At 42.8% G+C, this 20,846-nt stretch overlaps 2 protein-coding genes across 2 annotated transcripts; both read right to left on the bottom strand.

Annotated features, from left to right (window-relative positions):
- Nucleotides 1–513: 513 nt before the first annotated feature.
- Nucleotides 514–7,286, bottom strand: LOC136049194 (centrosome-associated protein 350-like). Its single transcript, XM_065737258.1, has 7 exons — nt 7,171–7,286; nt 6,633–6,712; nt 3,388–6,221; nt 2,413–2,754; nt 1,605–1,748; nt 1,032–1,157; nt 514–769 (listed from the first exon to the last, which is right to left on the bottom strand). The coding sequence occupies exons 1-7, from the start codon at nt 7,212–7,214 to the stop codon at nt 614–616; spliced, it is 3,726 nt and encodes a 1,241-aa protein (XP_065593330.1). The 5' UTR covers nt 7,215–7,286; the 3' UTR covers nt 514–613.
- LOC136049148 (centrosome-associated protein 350-like) lies at nt 7,267–14,037 on the bottom strand. Its single transcript, XM_065737188.1, has 9 exons — nt 13,998–14,037; nt 13,488–13,624; nt 13,179–13,366; nt 12,557–12,644; nt 12,185–12,331; nt 11,649–11,809; nt 9,408–9,592; nt 7,849–7,956; nt 7,267–7,298 (listed from the first exon to the last, which is right to left on the bottom strand). Exons 1-9 carry the CDS (start codon nt 14,035–14,037, stop codon nt 7,267–7,269), a joined length of 1,086 nt encoding a protein of 361 aa, XP_065593260.1.
- Between the last annotated feature and the right edge of the window lie 6,809 nt (nt 14,038–20,846).

Here is a 20,846-nt window from a genome sequence, read left to right on the forward strand (position 1 = left end):
ATAAACATTCACAGGGCGTAAAAAGTTGTGGCACAGTCACCTCTGTAATGGAGCTGTGCCCACCAGGAAAAGTTTTAGACTTATTCCAATTAGAAGAGTTTATTCCAAGAGACAGAGCTCAGCAACAATTTACTTTCTGTAAGATTTAATCCCGGCTGCACCTTGATTTTCTAAAGACAGACGGCATTGATTTTCTGAACATTTTTCATAAAATGTGATCCATCCATCATCATTCACAACCAGAATGTGATAATGAAGAATAAGATCATTTACACATAAAGTGCTTTTGAACCCTGTCTGTATAATCATAGACTCCTATACAAGCTTCAACACATAAGGAGCTCTTAAAATGCATGGGTGAATAAAGTGCTTTCTTGATCAAAAAACAGAAGAATTAAATTTTCACCACTTGGATTACATGTAACATCACCCTGAGGAGAGTATTGAACTTAATGAGCATTCTCAAAGCTCAGCACTTAATGTTTTAGGTAGGATGCACATAAAAAAATGAAAGGCCACACTTGCATTGGGTAAAGCTCAGAATTAAAATTCTTAATTGCACATCTCCTGCCTTAAAAAGCAGGGGTTAAAACCCCACCATTAAGGCAGACTTCTAATCGCTGGCTTTCCTCAAATAAATGTTGTTGAGGACTCTGACTGTATCAAGGATCAAGCTATTGAAGATTTCTTCAGTCATGCTCATTTTCACAGTTAATTCATCATCACTGTAGGAAGTCCACTGAGATTCTTCTTTGTGGAGTTCCTGAATCTAAAATGTAACACGGATATGAATGCTTTACTTCAAGAGCAAGGTGCTGTGCCTACTGCAACAGTTTTACATATGCAACATCCACTTTAAAACAGTCATAAGAAATGTAAATACTGCATGACTATTGCAGGTGTATTAAGAAGAATGCCTAGGTCCTATGTCAGGTCTGAAATTACATTAAGTAAGCATGATGAAACAACATGAATATTTCTGATTTCAGCCTAGAGAAAGCAAACGAGTCTTTGTTGAGAGGTCTGCTTACCAGAATGAGATCCACTCTGTCTCTCTCACAGTTTCCATACTTGGTCATATTGAGGAATCTTCTTTTCCTTTCTAAGTCATTCCTTTCCAGGTTCATTATTTTAATAATTTCACCCTGAACAAATGTCTAAAAAATAATAAAAAAAGAATGGAAATAGTTGTTCTCATGGGAGATCTATCACCATGAATTGTTGGAAATGAGTGGAAAGGGCCAATGTGGAGATCCAGCAACAAATCCAGAAATGCCCTAGATTTCAGGGGACTGATTCAGAAGCAGCTGATTGAAACTCACCAAACAGCACATTTTCAATGCAAGATCGCTTCAGAAGTTGCGCCCAAGATGGTGCAAATTTAGAAGTCTGACTGTAATTCCTCTTAAGAGCTCTATGCACCTGGAATATTTGGACTGGCTAATTAGCACAGTCTATTTATTGAGATATTTCAGAGTAATGCTGTTTTCTTCTCTAATCACCTCAGCTGCACTGCTATAACACTCCAAACTTTACCATTATGTCACTGAAATGTCTGCTCTCTTTACTCTCTTTGTTGCACAGTTTACACGTCCAGAATTTACCTTAACCTCATTGACATCTGTTCTTCTGTAATGACACCTAGAACAGCAAGATCTCAAATTTTCTTTCAACCATGGAAATGTATTTGGATTTGCAGTTGCTTGATATTCCGTGTGCAGAAGCTCATGAGTCAAATCAAATATAACCTGTAACATCAAAAACACAGCACCAAACTGAGCACCAAATGATACTCCTCACAAAGTTTTCTTAGTGTTTGACAAAAGATATCAAGCTGCTGTATTGCATCTCAGTGCAAAATCTGTGATCCCTTACACCACTGATTTTCTTACAGCTGCTGTGATGATCATTACCTAACGAGTACATAAGCCTGTGCCACAACGGGTCTCAGACAGTAATGTGTGATCATTCACTAAATACAGATGGCTTATACATGAGGCCCTGATAGGACCCATCAATCTCTCGTGCAGACAGAGGAGCATGAAATTCAGTAACTCCAGAATGCCAAGAAACATGAAGATCTGCCTAAACTCATCGGAGCAGGACTTCAGAGGAGGAGCACTCGGACTGCAGACTGCAGCTTTCCAAGAAGTTGGATTTTTCAATCAGACCCAGAACTCATTCGGGGTCTTACAGCAGAAGAGCTCGAGCAAAAGGTTTGTTTCACAGCAAGGATGCCTATCATGGAAGGATTATATTTAGTTTATTAACAGAAGCAATATGTTTTGCAATAGCTTTTCCAGCGTTCCTTCACTATATTCAGTATTAGCAGCAAGAATAATAGCAGGTACTAGCTAATATAGTTCAGCCTACTGAACACTGGAGAAAAAAAACAGTAACTTTAAGAGATACCTGATTATACATCCTCTTGCTCTCTGTTTCCAAATCACTCCCTGGGAATTCATTACGCTCAACGTTCTTTGGCACACCAGTTCTTGTGAAATTTGAATGGATGTTTTCCAGAGTCCACAATTCTTCCACAGCATGTGCAGATAAATTCTTAACATATGAAGTATAGTGCGGTACCACAAGGGGAACTTCTACAGTTCTCTTCCAAGGAGCTGAGTGCCAGTGATCCAACCTGTACAGGTACTGCTTCTGCGTTTGTCTTTCCAGAGTATGTTCCTCAGAATTAGGCTGATCAAAATCTTTAGAGCTTCCAAAAACACCAGCATCAAGGACTCTTATAAGGAACTTCAGTAGGGAGAAAAAGAAAACCAATGTGACATACCCCGTACTTTTTCCACGGTCTTTAGAGGCACTGAAATTACTGGCAACTGATTTAGGGCTACGCTTTGAACTTAGGAATCATGTACTCTTACACACATGCTCAAATGAAGGCTCACTGATGTGTCAGAGAAAAAAAAAATATATAAATTTTATTTGGTAGAATTCAGAGTTAAATTCACGTATTAGAATTCCCTGAAAGTTTTTGTTCTGTTTTGTTTTTTTGCACATTATTGTTCTGCACTGGGACTGCTTCTCCTGCCCACTCCTCAAACCAAGACTTTCTTTTATAGTGCTTCCTGATGAACTGCTTAACAAGTGAAAAATAAACAGGCTGAAAAATGGAAGCATCAGGCATCAAAAGTGCCATCTCCCCTGGGCTTCCAGGCTCCCCAGCAGGCTGAAGGAGAAATGAGTGAGTAGTGCACGTGTCAACCACCAGCTGCAAAGTTCCTTAAATGAGCAATGGTTTAGCACTTCAGTTTTGTATGTTGGCACGATTTCATTTTTGATGAAAAACAACCAGGCAACAGAAATGTTTGTGCGGGCCTAATTTCAGGTCCAACACTTAAGGTGACAAACTTTTCTGACTCTACTTACAGGCAAAGTAGTTGGAGAAGTCTCTGAAGATGAAGGAAACGTCTTGTCCAGTTTTACCCCTTGCTTTCTTTTAATCTTCTTATATTCTTTAACTGCATCATCTACAAATTTAGCCACAACTCTTTCTGCTACTGTGTGACAACCGTGAATGCTAAGCACACTGAAATCATGCAGTAAGAAGTCAGGAACCTTTGCTGATTGCTCAGTTAAGCTCACAACTAGATTTTCTTTGATAAGAAATTGTTTCTGATTGTCTTCTTGTTTTAGGCCTTTGATACAATTCATCACATCTTTTTCAAAGGCACTTTCATATTTGTGTTGCGCTGTTTCAGAGAATGCAGTTAATGCATCAAATAGAAGTTTTTTACTGAGCTCAGCTGTGACATCAGTGAATTTATTTCTTTTCTGATCCTCCAGCAAGCAATGAACATTTTTGCTCATGCTTATCCCATCTGCATGGCTAGCCTTATTTTCCTTTGGAGGCGCATCCACAAGCATCCCTTGTTTTAATTGTACCAGGTCTGCTTTTTCTTTAATCAAGCCCAAGCACTTTAAATTGTGCTGATGATGATATTCACCACATTTACAGTGGTCAGAATGTAGAAGCTTTTGACCTTTTCCAGACCACAAAGCAACACATAACCTAGGCTGCTTCTCTGACACTTCTGATCCTCCTGCACTTGTTGTATCTTCAGCTTTCTGCTCTGTTACCCCTGCACCCTGCTCACCAACTTCAGGGTATTTGCAGTCTCTTTTGAACGATTCATCATCATAGGAGTCTGAGTCTTCATCCCGAGTGAAACTGGAACCATTTTTGTCAGCCTTCAAGATATGTGAAATCTCATCAGGTCTGACAAAGACACCACAGTGCTGTGCACACTCAAAATACTTCACCCCTTTGTAGGTTCCAGCATGATCACCTGCAGCTTTGTCCAGCGCAACGCCAGCCCAGTGACCGCTACCAAAACAAGTCCGGCCTTTGAACATTAAGGTTCCAGGTTGGATCTGCCTCACTAATACTCTGTCCCCAATTTCAAACAATGATAGTGGGTCATCACTGTCATCCTCAGCTACAGGCAGCGTTATGTATGTTTTGTCTCCTTCCATCACAGAATCAGGATTTTTACTGGCCTGACTAGAAGAAATAGGATTTGACACAGGCAGAAGCTCCAAAGACTGTAAAGATGTCTCACTTTCTCCTTCCTGGTATTCTGACAAGTGCTCCTTCGCACAGGAAATACCTTCAACTACATATTGTTCTGAGAGGTTACCTTCCTGAGATGAAGAGATATCAAATGGCTCTTGATTGAATATGGGATATTCTTCAGTCACAATGTTATCAGATAAAGGAGGCAATACATCCATTTTCAGTGATATATCTTCATTCATACACTCTCCAGTCCCTGAGACTGTTATTTGTTCTGGTGGAGATGGGAAATCATCCATACTGAAGCTAGAATCATCATTTGTCATTGTATCTACACCCAAAGGGGGAGGAGGAAGATCTCTTGGAAATGACAAATCCTTTTTATTAGAGGATGGCAAGTCAGCACTTCCATAGGACAACACTTCATCAACAGGAGACAGTATTTCTGACAAGGTATCCTCATCAGCTGGAGGGAGGCCCTCATCACTAATAAAAACTCTATTATCTCCACTTCTGAAAGAGCAGTTCTCAGATTGAAACAGTTGCTTCTTTGAGGAAATGGAAGAAAACTGTCTACTCCCCAGTTCCTTTGTTGCTTGCCTGTCATTTGCTGAGCTGTTACAAGTTCCTGGGGCCAACCTCTGCAAAGACTCAGAGGAGCTGGTTTCTGTATGGACTTCCTCAGAAATTCCTTGTGTGGACAAGGGCAGAGATACAGCCTCATCAAGGCCTCCAGATACGATCTCCTCATTCAAAAGCTGTGCATGATTCTTTTGCACTGTTGCATTTCTAGCTGATAGGCATGCTACTAATTTATCACTTGCAGTATCTTTATCAGATGGAAAAGAGACAGTGCTACTGAATTGGTTAGACAAATTTAGAGGATCCAAAGAATACGTCAGTGGAGGACCTTGATCTCCTAATAAACCATTAATACCACCGTTCCTTTCCTGATTGTTACTTATAGAATTAGAATTGTGATGTTCATTGATCTGAAGTAGGTAAATATCACTGCACAGAGAGCTGGCAGGTGCATTTTTTGAGTTTCCTGAGGCTTCCAAGTGTGGCTTATCCACCCCCTTGGTGGCTTTACCAAACTGAGAGGAATCCAATGGTACTGCTTTGGAGGTATTTGCTTTGTCTGCTGGAAGGAAAGAAAGCAAATGATCAGTGCACCCATGAGCTGTAGCCTCTCCAGTGCATTTCTGGGAGTTCAGAGGGTGTGATGAAATCTCTGTGCTGCTGTCAGCCTTGAGCACTCCAGGTTCATTATGTTTGTCACTACGTAGTGTTTTCCTCCCAGAATTTATTGCCGTTGGTGCCTCTTTTGGGATGTTTGGAAAAGCATCATAAACTAATTCTTCTGGGATACTGACATCGGTGTCCTCTCCATTTTGCACCTCTAATTCAAAGTCCAAAATAGAGCATTCTGAAACATCAATCCGAACTGCAGACACTTTCTGAAAATCTGGAAGAGAACAGCCAGAACTCGCACTTCTAGAGCTTAGAGAGGAGTTGTTTGACTTGGACAACGACCCAGCAGAAGCTAATCCTTCAGAAAATGCTTTCCAATGTAGTCCTTCATTGGAAGTTTCTTGAGAGTTATGAACCAAAGGCTTCAAACACTGACTGCCATCCACCTGACGGATCTCAGAAGGGGCAGACGCTTCCACTTCACATGAAACATCTAAAAACAATTTCAGAAAAACATTTTATAGAAGAGGTTGCTGATAGGTAACAGGATTCTAATCCATTTAATCCTCAGCAGTAAATTGCATTCAAGGAATCAGCAGCATTAAATTCACTGCCAACCTGAGGGTTATTTTAATGACATTTTGTATAAAAAGATATAAATCAGACTTATCAAATAAAGATGAAGAAAACAGTACTGTAGCAAACAAGCAAATCCAATAGCTTCTAAGGTAGCTGATCAGAAGAGTTGAATGCAAAGTTTCCATTAAGATCTCTTATTTTAGCCCAAAGAAGAACTTCACTGCCCCATACAAGAAGTAGACCATTATTCTCTATGGACAAACTTCAGGAAGAAGTAAGATTGTCTTAAACAACTACAGAAGCCCTATGGGGAAAATGCACTTACCTTCTGAAAAAGGGACTTCAGAAGGTGCTTTTTCATCTACCTGCATGATTTGTGATTTTCTTTCAGAATCTGGGCTAACCCTGAAATACAACATCATAATTTCAGTTTCAGTCCAGTTATAAAGTGACATTCAGAAATGTTGCTGTGGAACATTGTTTCTTTGAGTTTACTTGCTACCTGTACACAGCATAATGCTAAATGCAACATTTTGATTTCAACTGTTACTTCGGATGCTTTCTGTCTAGAACAAAGCATTCTGTAGACACTTTTTTTTTTGCTTCAACATCCATTCAGCTGACTCAAAAAGAACTATTGTTCAAAGAAACAGCATTTGTGGAACGTGGCATATATTACATCAAATTCTTTTTTGAGATATCTACTTTAAAAACAAGTTATATAAGAAAAAACTCCCAGGTTAATACCATTATGGTTTACCTCCCTTTCCACTACAGAACAAACTATGAGCATCAAACCCAAACAAGGCAACATTTGACACAGAAGGCAGGAGAGAAGGTCTTGATCTTGACAGAGACCATACCTCTGCTTCACTAATAAGCTTTCTTTCCTTAAAGGAGTTTTCATTACTGTAGCTTCACTTGAAATTGGTGAGGGTCTTTCTTCTCTGTTTCGGTCATTAAATGAAAGATCTTTCTCGCTTGTCCCAGCCTGAAGAGGCAAAAATAAAAAAACAAAACAAAACAAAACAAAAACCCCAGTAAATACACAAGAAAATTGAAGAACACCAACAAATTGTTACTGAAAATCTTCCAGGTTTAAGGCAATAAAGCACAACAGAAATCCAACAGAACTTCAGCTTCTCAATGTACAAGAAAAGTACAAGTGTGATATCTCCATGACAGACAATACTGTGAACTTCTTCTTTTGAAAGATTTAGGTAAAGATGTAAATACAAAGGGACCAGAGCACATGAAGAGATGCTACAAAAGGAAGGAAAAGAATGCTGACCCTAGGCTCACAGGGAAAGAACTCAAACTGGAGGGATCCCCAACAAGAGAACCTTACTCAGTGGCAGTCAGTCCTTAAATGAGGTCTCTGGTCACACAGGTGAATTGCCTTCACCTGTGCTCCCAGGGCTGACCAGCTCTTTTCTTCAGGTGCTCAATCAGTGGCTCAGGCCATGACTCAGCAGTCCCCATGCAAAAGATAATAATAAAAAAAGTTAAAATAAGCTTGACACATGCCTGAAGTGGACTACATGAGTTTTGTTCTTCTCTAGAAGTTCTGCCATTCCTCTGCTCCCTGGGTGCTTTTTCCACTGTCACTGAATCATTCTCTTGATCTTCTAAGAATAATGTATCATCACCTGAAATGTACAGATTACTCAGCACAGAAAGGAAACGCAGGGTTCTCAACCATGCAAAGTAGCCATGACTTCAAGAGAATGAGGCTTGCTACCAGAGTTCACATCAAAGCTTTTCCACTCACATCCTAGGTTATGAAACAGCACAAGTCTCATGCCAAATATGAAAATGAAGTCAAAACACTAATGATAAAATTGTGATCCAGTCAAGTCCATGAAAAACCCTTTGCCTGAGAGGCAGGATTTATTTCAATTTGTTTTCCACATGCTAAATGCTAGACTTGAGAAGCTAGTAACAATGCAGCCTGTGCAAAATTCCTAACATCAAGACTACTGTTATTAATTCTTAGTTACACAAACCTATAGTCTCTCTTGCTATGATATCTAGAAGTAAATGTACAATACAGTTAATTAGAACAATAAATATTTTGTGCACTGCTTAATATAATACAGAGATTATGCATATCCAGAACTCTATAAATTATAGAACTGATTCATATATAACAGCCAGTTTTATTTTTATATGTTGTACTGATAGCAAGAAATATGAACTGAGGATAAAACCTGGAAACAAAAATAACTCCAGAATGTGCTGTCAAAGTTTATCTCCAACTGATCTATGTTCTTTCAAAATGAACACCCTTAAATTATTTTAAGTGTGCCTCAAAAGAAAGTAATTGTTGATGGCACAATCAGAATAAGTTATTATTTTGTTCTGAGGAAGTAGTGCAATCATATCTCATAATAAACCTTCGAGAGATCTCCACTATCTTAGCTAGTAGTGATTTATGCACTGGGTATATCGAGCAAGACTCTTAGGTAATAAATGAGAAGATTGTCTCTCTTTCTGTCTGGAATTAAGTTTGATTGAATTGTTTGAAACAGATTGGACATAATAGCATTAAGTATGATTTACCAGTTTCTTGAAGAATGTTTCCTGCCTGGGCCCAGCATAAGCTATGCGGTACACAAAGCATCCCCAAGCCTTTCATCATAAACTTGTGGTTGCATGGATTGTTTCCATTGTCGGTTTTGGTTTTGGTCCTATACACTCCTTGTCACCCAAACAGAAGCTGAAAAGTGTGATGACCTTATTCATCCAAACACCCCCTTACTTATCTTCTGGTTACGTAGCAGCAGCTGTTATTCTCACTTCCAGAAATTTCTACAGGCACTCTTTCTATGCACAGACACCACCTCAACAAGACCACTTACACCTTTGTTACACTTTCTTCCTGCTAATCCTGAAAAGATTCTGATACTAAAACCCACACTAGAGATAACCAAGGAATAGAAAAGCATCAAAAGCCCTCTCCCATAGACTAATCAGCTTTACAGTCCTCTTCTAAAAGAACTGCTCCAGGGAACTGCTGAGACTTCAACTCTTACCCTTAGTCAAATTAAATTACTAAGCGTTCACAGTTGGCTAGTGAAGTCTTTTTTTTATAGGGTACCTGTGTTTATGGCACTTTTGGCCATAAAGACCACGCCTGGAGTTTGACTGGAGGCATCACACACTTTCTTGGCTACTGTTCCAGACATGTCAGGACCTTGTGCACCAGGAGGCTGCTCCAAGCTCATGGGCTCCTCTGTCTGTTCCTGGTATTGTACCAGTGTTCCCTTATTCTTCGTAGAAAAGCTGAAAACAGACAAGGAATTCATGACTGGAAGTTGCTTTTGTGTTCCCAAGTTAATCGCACTATGTCTATGCAAAGTCAGGAAAGGTATGCATTAAGTGTTTCTGCTAGCCCACGACAGTAGCTGTTCTAGTAGTGTGTGCTTGCATGCACATGCTTATAAAACAGCCTCTTCTTTCTTTCTTTCTTTCTCTCCCTCTCACAATGCTCTACTTTATACAGTCATACAAGAATAGAAGAAGACAAAAATGATCAGCTCTGAAAATGCAAAAGAAAAAAAGCCACCAAAATCTCATTATTATAATGTGTTTAAGGACATGAAAATAAGTATCACAATTTGGAAGATGCATTCCCAGTCCTTAACCAAAAGCTTGTCCACTTACAATAGTTCCTAATTATAAGCTCTGTATTCCTTGTTTCTAGTATTTCATATCCACTGATGAAACACCAAACCAGCAGCTTTTTCTGCACGTTAGGAACTTATTGATTACTTCAGTTCACTTTACTTTTTTTAATAGTATTTCCCAACCCCTTCCTTTCCCTGACGGACCTGATTATTAACTATCTTCCTCATTAGGATAAAATATTAACATACCTGCACTGGTGGGCAGATAGCATAATTACCACTCTGTGCTCTTATGTAGGAAAGGGATCTACACACAGTTACACAGCAGCCAGATTTTGGGTGCACTGAGTTCCTCAGGGCCGTGTGTGCCCCAGACTTAACGCTAATATTCACTGTTCTCCTATGAGGAGGCATGACAGTAATAAGAAGTGAAAGCACAGCCAAGAAACCTTTTAAAGATTCCTGTGACTTGTAATCAATAACACCATGAGTTATAGATCAATTCCATGACGAGATTTATTTGAAAGCCTTTCCCTGCAGGGAATGTAAGTAGATGCGCAGCCCTGACTCGCCAGTCTGCTCAGGGTCTGGGGAACACAGTGAGAGGGCTCTTCCAGTTGTCTTCAGTTGCTTCTCCTTCTGAAGCAAGCTAGATATCTGCACAGCTGAGCCACTTGGACAGTGGCCATTCTGAGCAGCGTTAACGCTGCTGAGCCCTCACCTGCACTGCTCAGCACCTCTTGCTCAGAGCAAAGCAAATAAGAGTACTGGTGTTACAGCATCTGGGGAATGGGAGGTGGGTGCTTTCTCAGAACAGTCTGCCTGAACTCCTGAATTACAGTGACTGTGGGTATTTTATTTGACATCTCTAAGCTTCAGTCTATGTGTAACATTAAGCTCCATGTAATACAAAAGCCTTCCATGGCTAAATCCCAAGCGGAGGACAAACCTGCTCCAAGGGGTTAAGTGATACACATCCTTAGAGCCAGTGGATGACAAAGGAGTGAATTTCACCAATTAAATCAATACCGTTCTTCTCATTTCATATGGGTGTTTTGAAGTTTAATTAATAGATAGTTGCAAAGTGCTTTGAGCTTGTAGTTAAAAGTTATCATGAAAATGTGAGTTATTTTTAGACATTGTACGACACCATTAAAAAATATTCAGGTTATTAATGCTACGGAAATGGACTGACCTAGGTGTGCTGTCAAAGCTACAGTTGTTCCTAATGTTAATGAGATAGGCTCCAGTCCCACAGACCAAAATACTGCTTAGCAGTTCGTAATACAGATAATCCTAGGGAAATAGAATACATTTACCAGTGTATGACATCTGAAGCTTGTAGCAAACGGTACATAACCTTTATACATCTCCAGATAGGGATCCAGACTTCAATTTACTTGGAACCATTCATGTACCTTGAAATAAGCAGGAATCTGCCCCAATGAGCTTATCATCTTAGATATTAGGTGGTAGATTGAACAAATAGAGGACACACAAAATAATCAATGAGGCAATATCGGTCAGAATGTTAAGCAGGGATATTGATGTGTCAACTGCTTGACCACTGAGGTTTTCAAAACTTATCATTATAAAACTCCCCCTTGGGAGCACTTAAACCTCCCACAATTATCTAAGCTATAACTGCTTCTGTCTTCCCCACTGGGCTGGTTTTTGTCTTCAGCGACCACTGTGGAATGGGCTTTACTTACCCATCATATTTCTTGCTTTGTTTGTTCTTTAGCTGGACATAATTCTGTTTATCCCCAGGCAGATCCCTCGTAGATTCTGCTAAGGAGGAGACTGACACAGAACTAGAAATCTGTCTCATCTTTGGCTTGATTACTTCTTCAGTCTCTGGGCTCCTGGTAAGCTGAAAAGGAAGGGACTGTGTAAATTTTCACCTGGATTTTAGCTGCAGCGCCTACTCTGACTTTATTAACCATCCAAATGAAACAAACAACAAAAAAGCACCGAGACTTCTATTAACAGCCTCCTCAGGACTGCAAAAGTAACTGATGGACTATGAAAAAGTTTATGAAACAATCTTATGTGAGAATTGAATGGTCTGAAGATGTTGTTCAGATCCAGGTAGGAACCACCTACATGTGAATCTTTGTCTTTATTCATTATTAGAACTGAATCTATCGGTTTATTAAGGAAATAAGCACAAGTCCAACACACAAGTCCAAGCCTAGCACTACCTGCACCTGCACAATTAAAAGCTCTCATTAAGTGATTTGATAACCTTCTTCTTCCCAGTTAAATGATGCAGTTCTTCCTGGAGCTTTGCTGTTGACTGCTGTATCATTAAGATTTCTTTTTGTTGCTTTAATAAGAGCTTCCTTTCTTGGTGAGCCGCCCTGCAGATATTTTTCAGGTGCTGTATTTCTACCTAGAAAAAGCAGAGAAAGAAAGCAGTATGAGAGAGCTAAGAACAAAAAAATAAATAAAAAAAAAGCACCACAAGGAAGCAACAGAACAGAACAATGAAATAACACCAGCAAATTTTCCCTTTAAAAATACAAAAAAGTAATATTGAACTTTGCTCCAACCACCTCCCAGTGTTGCATAAAGCATGGGAGGATGCAATGAGCCCTGGCTGCTCTCACAGCATTACCTGCTCCTGTTTCAGCTCTGTTAGGATTTTGTGCTGCTTCTCAGCCATGGCAGAGGTGCTCTCGGTATCTTGCAGGATTTCCAGACAGCTGAGAATCAGAGGACAGTAACCACAGACAGGCAGTTAATTTAATGCCATGAATGCAACAGTTTTGGGGAAGAAGAAAAGAGAAGCCATCATGCGCGAGAGAAAAGCTCCTCTCCAAAGAGCTGTGGAGCTGCAAAAGCCATGGAAAGCTCTACAGAAGGTCCTGCTGGGCTGTGAGGGTACGTCACCATGCAGGGCTGACCCATGTGAGGAGAGCAGACCTCCCTGAGGAACACCTGCACCAGAGGGGCTCACACCATCCATGGCAGTGCCTCAGCCTGGGCAGCACTGGGGACATCTGACATCACACCCCAAGGGAGGCTGCAGTTGTTGCTGCTGCTGTGCTCCAAAGAGAATAAAACTGAGCAGGTCCCCTCCTGCTTCTTCACCTCTGCTCACTCCATAGGAAAGGGTTTTTATATTTACTCTCTTTCCTCCAGAGGAGGAAGCATTCTGACAGAGCAGGGAACTGCACCCCTACATCACAACACAGGACCCATCCCTCGGGGATGGCATGGTGCCCAGCTTCCCTCACCGCCTCTGGTGGCCCAGCCAGGCCAGCTCTGCTCTGGCTTTATCCCGAAGAGCTCTCCTGCGCAGCTCGAGGAGGGCAGTTTGGTGTCGAGCACGCAGCTCCTCTCCTCTCAAGCACTGCTCCACCATGGCCAGGCTGAAGTGGCAGAAGGAGCTGGAGTGTCCATAGTGTTGGCCAACATCGCTCCACTGGGGACAGAGCAGAACACCACGATTACTGAAGAAGTGCCACATGGGTGGCGAGTTTCACATGGGGACTGAAAATAAAACAAAACAAGACCCAAACCCAACGGGTTTAAGCTGGTGTTACCTGGCTGGCCTTGTCACTGCTCTCCCCGGAGCTATCCACTGTGCAGGGCTCCCCGTGGGGCAGCTCTACTGGAGGTGACTGCAGGTTCAGGGCTTGGTGGCTGTGCAATGGCTCCCTGTCCTCTGCTGGCAGAGATCCTGAGGAGAGCAAGATTTCAAGTTATTCTAAGTGGAATATCTAAGAGAGAGAAAAATGGAGTGCTGTATCTTGTTTCTAAGCGTGATCATTTGGGCACCACAAATGAAGATCAGAGCTGTATGCTTCCACTCCGCTGCCTCACACAGTGCATGAGTTAGCATCCATTCCTGAATTCCAGGTATTGGGAAACCACCCCATCTTACACTGCTGGGGACCACATCACCAATACAATCACCAAAAAGGCACTGGGACCTCTCCAGCTGCTTCCCTTTTCAGAATCAGCTGGGAAACCAATTGAATTTGTGATTAATGGTTCCAACTCTTGAATTCTATGGTATTTCTTAAGCCATGCTAGAAAACATTGTTGTTTACTCAGTACCACCAAATCCTTGAACTCAGAGCTCACCTTCATGAAGGGCTGAGCCACATGAAATCCTTCCTCCCTGAGATTTCTTTTGTCCCACAGGTTTGGAATCCACCAGGCTGTGATCTCTCTCCACATTCAATGGAAATGGTTTCAGCAAATGCATCTCTTTGTTACTGAAGGCAGGAGAGGAAGGGAAATTTTTCCTTGTTGCAATTAAAGAGAAAATGTCAATCCCTAGCTTTCCTTGAGAAATCCTTCGAGTAGAGTGAACCTTCTTCAAGCTAACATACTTCTTCATTTTATTCAATACTGGAAGTTTTGCCTTTGCAAATATCCTTTCTCACAAATATATCCCCAGGAGTTGTTAATTAAGACACTTCGAATGAGCATAAGAATGCACACATACAATATTTCCATGCATGCCAAGGGATACGATGGCACCACTGGAGTGCCTCGCTGCACACCTGCCAGCTGTGCTGTCTCCTGCAGCCTGGTATCCTGCCCGTGTTTGCTCGGCATGGTCCAGCTTTGGCACGGAGGAATAACTGCCTTTGGAACTGCCACACAGCTGCAGAAACAGAAATGGTCCATAGACATGAGTGATCTATTTGGAAGGCAGAACTTTTAAGCCTTCTCCCCTTATCCTCTTGGATACAAATATATTTATTCTAACAATAATTCCTGATGAGCTGAAGGACTAGTGAGGTGGGCACTACTGACAGTGAATTAACTGAGGAGCACCGAGGGTAGGGAGTGCCACAGCTCACCAACTATTTCTTATTCAGAGCTGTGTTCACCCTAAGGGCTTACAAAGCATATGACAAAAACTAGCACATTTGGCTAAATCCCAAAGCAGTGGCACAGGAACAGGAATCACTCACCTTTAAGTCATCCTGAAGCAGGCCACTCAAAAACCTCTGGCTTTCCTGAAGCTCTAGCTTCACTTTGTCACTCAGCACTGTCAGCTGCTGCTTCTGCTGGAGCTGATGGGACTGCGGTAGGAAATGACAGGCTGTATATGATATTTTTAATTGAGTCACGTGGTTCCTCAGAGCTGGGTGCCAAAGGGCAGCAAACTCTGAGAGAGAGCAGCACAGGTACTGTGCCACCAACCCCTGCTGCATCCTGCCTATCCTTTGGAAGGCAGCCCAAACACATCTCTTTGCCTCAGCGAGCACAAAGCAAGGCATCTGTGACCACCACGAGCATGCCATTAACAAATAGTGAATGAAGCCCTGTGCCTCTCCCTTTCAGCCACGTGGGTTTTAGAAACCTGCTGCAGAGCTCGCTCGTGCCAATTACAGCCTGAACATGTCTGTGTCCTTGGATAGCTAGCAATTCTTATCTTGATTAATTTTTTTAACCTCCAATAGCAGCACTGAAGTTGCTTTCTGTGTGGGTTGCTTACTGTACCTTCAGTTTGTGAGCCAGCAGGAGGGAAGTTTGTCTTAAATTGTCCAGATGGTTCCTGTGTTCCTCTTTCTGTTCTGTGCAGCTAGGGTCTCCCTCACCTGCAGGAACTTACAAAGTAGATGGTAACAGTCACCATGCTTTAATTTAAAAAATAGAAAAAAAATCTATGCTCTATTTAATAGATGCCAGCAGAAGAAAGAATCAGAATTTAGGAGAAGGAGGCAGCAGAAGGAGATTGCTTCAGATTCCAGTGGGATGCTGCCCTGAAAATGTATTCCTATGCTGTCAAAGTCCACAGAGATTAGGGATTTTCCAGGTGCTCTGTCAGGAGGGGTGTCTTGCTGGGTCACAGCTGGGGACAGTACACCTTGTAAACAGTCAGGATACTTCGAGTGGGATGCCAGGACATCTGACTCCCAGCTCTGTTGCATTTTGGGCATGGCTGTGCTTCTCAAAACATACCTGAGCTGTAATACACAGTCCTAAACAGGACTGCTGGAAGGGAGAGGGTGATGTGTACATTGTAAATACCTGTGTTTTCCCTTTGAATCCTTCCTGGACCTACCACTGGAAGATTCCCAAATCTGACATCTGCCTTTATTCCCAGACAAGCTTCTCTGCATATATTTAAGAAGGAAATCATCCGTACCTCCATCCTGTCAGTTGGCAGACAGTCCTGCAAGCACTGGGAGAGGGGAAGGGGTCGGATTCAGGGGGGTTGTGCCAGGGAGCAGAAGGACTGGGGAGCTGTTCCCATTCTAAACCATGCTCTGGTCCAAAGTCCAGAGGGTGTTTTTTGCCACTCTTGTTTCCCACCACCCCTTTGCTGCACCAACAGAATCAGACCTTCTGGTTACAAAAGAAGAAAAGCTTCCCAACCTGGTGACCTCTGTGGGAGCTCTAGCAGCATCACACGTGCCCTCCATCCTGCAGCCTCTCCCTGTACGGGGGGTGCAGCCTTGATGTCTCTCTTCTGTCACAGAGTAGAAAAGCTTTTGCTTCTATGTGGGGAAAATGACCCTTGTTCCAGGTGTGCCTGCTTCCTTGCTACTTCCTTATTGTGACTCTCGTCTGTCTTTTACAGTATAGGTGATGTAATGTTTACCAGTGATATGTTCTTGGCTGCCTTGAGCTTCTCAGATGAATTGCTAAGCTTATGCAAACAGGTTGAGTGTTTACTCTGAGCTGTGCCACTGTCACAGCAACAAGAGTCATAAATGAATTGAAGTGTGGGTCATAAATAGAAATAGGATTGACTTGGTAACATCCGATAAAATCTGTATCCCTGTTCAGATTGCCTGAATCCAAATTACCCCACATCCCAGGATAAACCCACGGCAGGCAGGGTTCAGTTTTGCTTTAAATACCGAAAGACTTTCTAACGTGGGAAGGATCAGAGATATGGAATCCTTTCCACGCCAAGACACTTCTCATGTTTATGAGAGTGTGAGTGAAATAAAATGTTGGTGTTCTGCTCTGAGATTGACCACCGGTACCGGTCTCAAGGTGAATACAAAGTTTTTTTCTGAGATGTTTTCACTCTTCTTGGACATAATTTTGCTAACAGAGGCTGTTGCCAGATGCATTTATTGTCTTACAACATCCTGTGTTAAAGAAAATACCATCTGGCTGAAATTCACGTCCTCTTCCATTATGATGAATGGCATTTCACTGCATATCCAGATAGCTTCAGTGTACCTACATTCTGTCTTCTTTTTTAAAAAATGCTATTTATTACATCAATTTCCGCTGCACCTGCAGAATCTCAGCAAAGCCCTGTAGGATCCCTGTGACATGTAATTAAAAAGCTGGGCTAAAAGTCTCATTTTTCTAATCACTTGAAGCTAGGCAGAAGCACTTACTGCTGCGCTACTCAAGGACAGCTTTTCCTCTTTCTGCCCGTGTCAGCAATCAGTCCAAAACAGTTATTACAAAACTGCTTCCTTACAACTTCAGATAGAAACACAACCTTTACTGCTTTGTTGCCTGGATGTCTATGGAGGTGGAGTGACGGCAGTCCTGAAATGTTGCTGAGTAATGGAGACACTGATCCAGAAGTAAGAGACCCTTTGCTACCCAGCGCAGGGCAATCTTTCCCTCTCAAACACTGCACTGATGCATTGTCTGATGATGCTCTTCAGGCAAGGGGTGGGTGAGATGCCACCCAGGCGTTCCAATGCTTTGTTGGTGTGCAGGAACTGAGCTGTAGTGATGACAGGAGAATGGAGATACTGAGTTTTGCAAACTCCTGATCACAACTGAGACACGCAGAACCAAGTGGGACAGCTGTTCATCCCTTCTCTAGCAAGACCTGAGCCAAGAGCAATCCCTAAGCAAGAGACTCTAAACTTGAAAGCTACACTTATTTACCCAGGAAAATCAATGCACTCATCTGCATCCTTGAGTATCTCAGAGAATCTATATTTTCACATCTGCAGTTTCTTTTCTTTTCTATAAATACATCTGGAATCCCACTTATCACCAAGGAGTAGCTGCTTGCTGAACTAAGGGATTAATGTGGCCAGTGCCACTCCTGTCCTCTGCGTGTTTTGTGCTTATATCTAAATCCTCTAGTGCAAGAGGTTGGCCAGAGTTCAGCCTCCAGCCAGATGTTGCAGCACATGGCCATACGTCACCCTGCTATTGACCCTTCTGTGTGTGGCATCGCACATACAGAGCAAGTGAGCAGCTCTTCCCACGGGATAGAAGAGAGATGGGCCTGAATCAGGGCCCAACCAGAAATGTTCCTTCTATTTCTTATCGATTATATTAAATTCCCTCAGGCTACTGCATGTCCAGCATGGGTGACAAAGCCATAATCCCTGTGTCAAAGCAATGCTGGACCCCACAGAGCAAGAAACGCACACATCCACGTGCTTTGTGGCAATGCTTTGCGGGTGGCTTACAGGTGGAGCTCAAGCTGTGTGAACCACAAAAAGCAGTTCATGTTTTGAAGCAAAAAGGCGAAGAGCTCTTAACTCCGAGCTATCAATCAGAGGACAATTGGCTGAAACCACACTGCTACACTTCTTTGCTTCCTTGCATTCACTCAACCGTTCCTCCCTCTCCCACAAACAAGAAGGCAGCTCCCTCTAGTGATGCGAGGCTGTAGGTGGATCGGCAGCTAAGGGGAAAGATCACGCAGGTGAACACACACCTTTTGTAATCCAGGTTAAGATTATGCATTTTAAGAACAACGGGAAGCGATCTGTTGATATCCCCATGCCAGCTGCTTTGAATCTGGAGCTACGTGGAAGATGATGCACATAGAAAAGACTTGTTTAGTGGCAATTTTCAGCTTACACCTTGTCTCTTGGATACAAAACAGGAAGAAATGAGGGCCTGGCACGCTGAAGTGGGCTTTCTCACTCATAGTCCACGTGCAGATGGCATTTAAGGTTGGATTTTATACTGGTTGTGTTCAAAAAGAAAATGCCCTTGGCACAGCAATTAGTACCTAGGTGATGTATGTATCTATTAAATGTAAATATTTATACTTTGCCTAAGTGTATAATTATACATCATTACGCTGCGTGTGCACGGTAACTTCTGTGCTCTGTGAGAGAGAACAGAAGCAACTGCTGCGTAGATGCATGAGAGCAGACAATGCGGCCCTGTGCCTGAATAGCCTTTTCCCCGTAAGAGTGGGGAACAGATCCACTGGTGACCCATATTTCAGGAGGACATTGTCTGCAGAATGACAGTTGTGTGCCTCATCTGCAGCAGCGCGGTCAGACCTGGGGCTGAGCTCAGTGCTGGCTCCTGCGGTGGAGGTGGAGGTGAGGCAGCAGAGCGGGCAGCTGCTCCCATTGTGCAGGGGGCAGCGGTGGGCAGCAGGCTGTTTGTGATAGCTTCCAGAATTGGGGCCTTTCGTTATTAATAGTAAATAAATACAATGTCTTTCGCTGGTGGTAAACACTTCGGACAATGGACTTCTGTCCAAATGTGTGAGGAACCCGTGTGGCCCCTGGGGACTGGAGGGAAGCGCTGTAAACAATGCTGGCTTCCCCACCAACCTCAAAATCCAATATTACTTATAAAATATTGCAGGGAAAACAATGAAGAATCCTTAATAAGAGCAAAGGCTTTTTGTAAGTACCCTCTTTGAGGAAAGGTTATCTGATCTTGTTCTTTTGTCTCAGAAAAGCCCTTAAAACAATGCACCATCTGCTGCTGTTTGCTGCAAGCAGGCAGGGATCTCTCCAGCCAGAGCAGGCCTGCGTGCTGCTGTTTGCTGCTTAACCCTTTCGACAACAAACTTCCCTTTGTTTCTATGCAAATATTTACTGTGAGCAGAAGTGGCACTTTGCACCCACCCTTCCCTTGGCCATCCTTGCAGGATGCTTGAGCACACATCCTCATCTAGCCCTCATCTTTTGTTACTCCTTATAAGTGCTCTGTGCTGCACAAGGCGGATAACACCCCACACTTATACGATGTATTAATTATGAGCAATTAATTGCAAAGCATCCTTCAAATACAGCTGCAAGGGGCTGGAGATGGCTCAGATCTGAGCTGCCAGCGAGGTGACATTCTGCTGAGTTCACCTCTGCGAGACAGCACAGCACCGAAAGCAAAAGGCAAAGCACTCCTGTCGAGTTTTTAGCAGAGTGTATCTGTTAAATTGGATGTGACGTTTGAGGGGACATTTTCTCATACATTCCTTCTTCATCTTCAAAATTCAGAGCGTTTGAAACCTCCCCTCTCCCCAGGAGTTTTTCGGACCTGCTAGCAGGAGTAATGCTAGCTGCTGGTTCTCTCACAATAGCATAGGCAGCAGCTCGGGGGGGCACAGAGTGATCACCACACCGACCCCATGGGAACTGTCCCCTTACCTCGAGCTCTGTGGGGCTGCAGTGTGTGGCTGCCCACTGTCCTCAGGCTCTCTGTGCAGGGATGGTGCAGGGTGGCTGCCCCTCGATCCTGCGTTTCTGGGATGGCCTCACACCTCTGAGCCGCGGGGTCTCTCTGTGGGCTGTATCGAGGTAACAGTTACTGAGAGAGATTTTGAGGTCAGGCACGGGTACAAGCATCTGCTGGACTCAAGAATGGTTATTTCATTTTAGCAAAGCTAAAAATGTTGTCGAATGGAATGAAAAGGCAGAGAAAAGTCACACCCACCCATGTACACCACCCTGTTTCTTGCACCTCGGTACTGTCAGGAGCACTCCTCATTGCCTGCTCCAGCGACTGCTCTGAAAGGGATGGCTTTGTTTCTCCAAAACAACAACTTCACAGTTCTGAAGCTTAGTTTATTAGGGTTGCATTGTACATAACGTTCCATTGTCAGCACTTGGTTGCACAATCTAGCTCTGAAACTTGGCAAGGTTTTCCAAAATCCCTTTAGAAACTCAAGGTATGGTTCTCTGCTTCAGTGTGCTGGGGACCTGTGCTGAGCACGGCCCACCTGAGATCTGTCAGTGCTGTGTGTGTTTCCATAT

Source organism: Cyrtonyx montezumae, unplaced genomic scaffold, assembly GCF_038088225.1.
Source record: "Cyrtonyx montezumae isolate F1298 unplaced genomic scaffold, pur_monq_1.0 scaffold_20, whole genome shotgun sequence".
NCBI classification, from domain to species: Eukaryota; Metazoa; Chordata; class Aves; order Galliformes; family Odontophoridae; genus Cyrtonyx; species Cyrtonyx montezumae.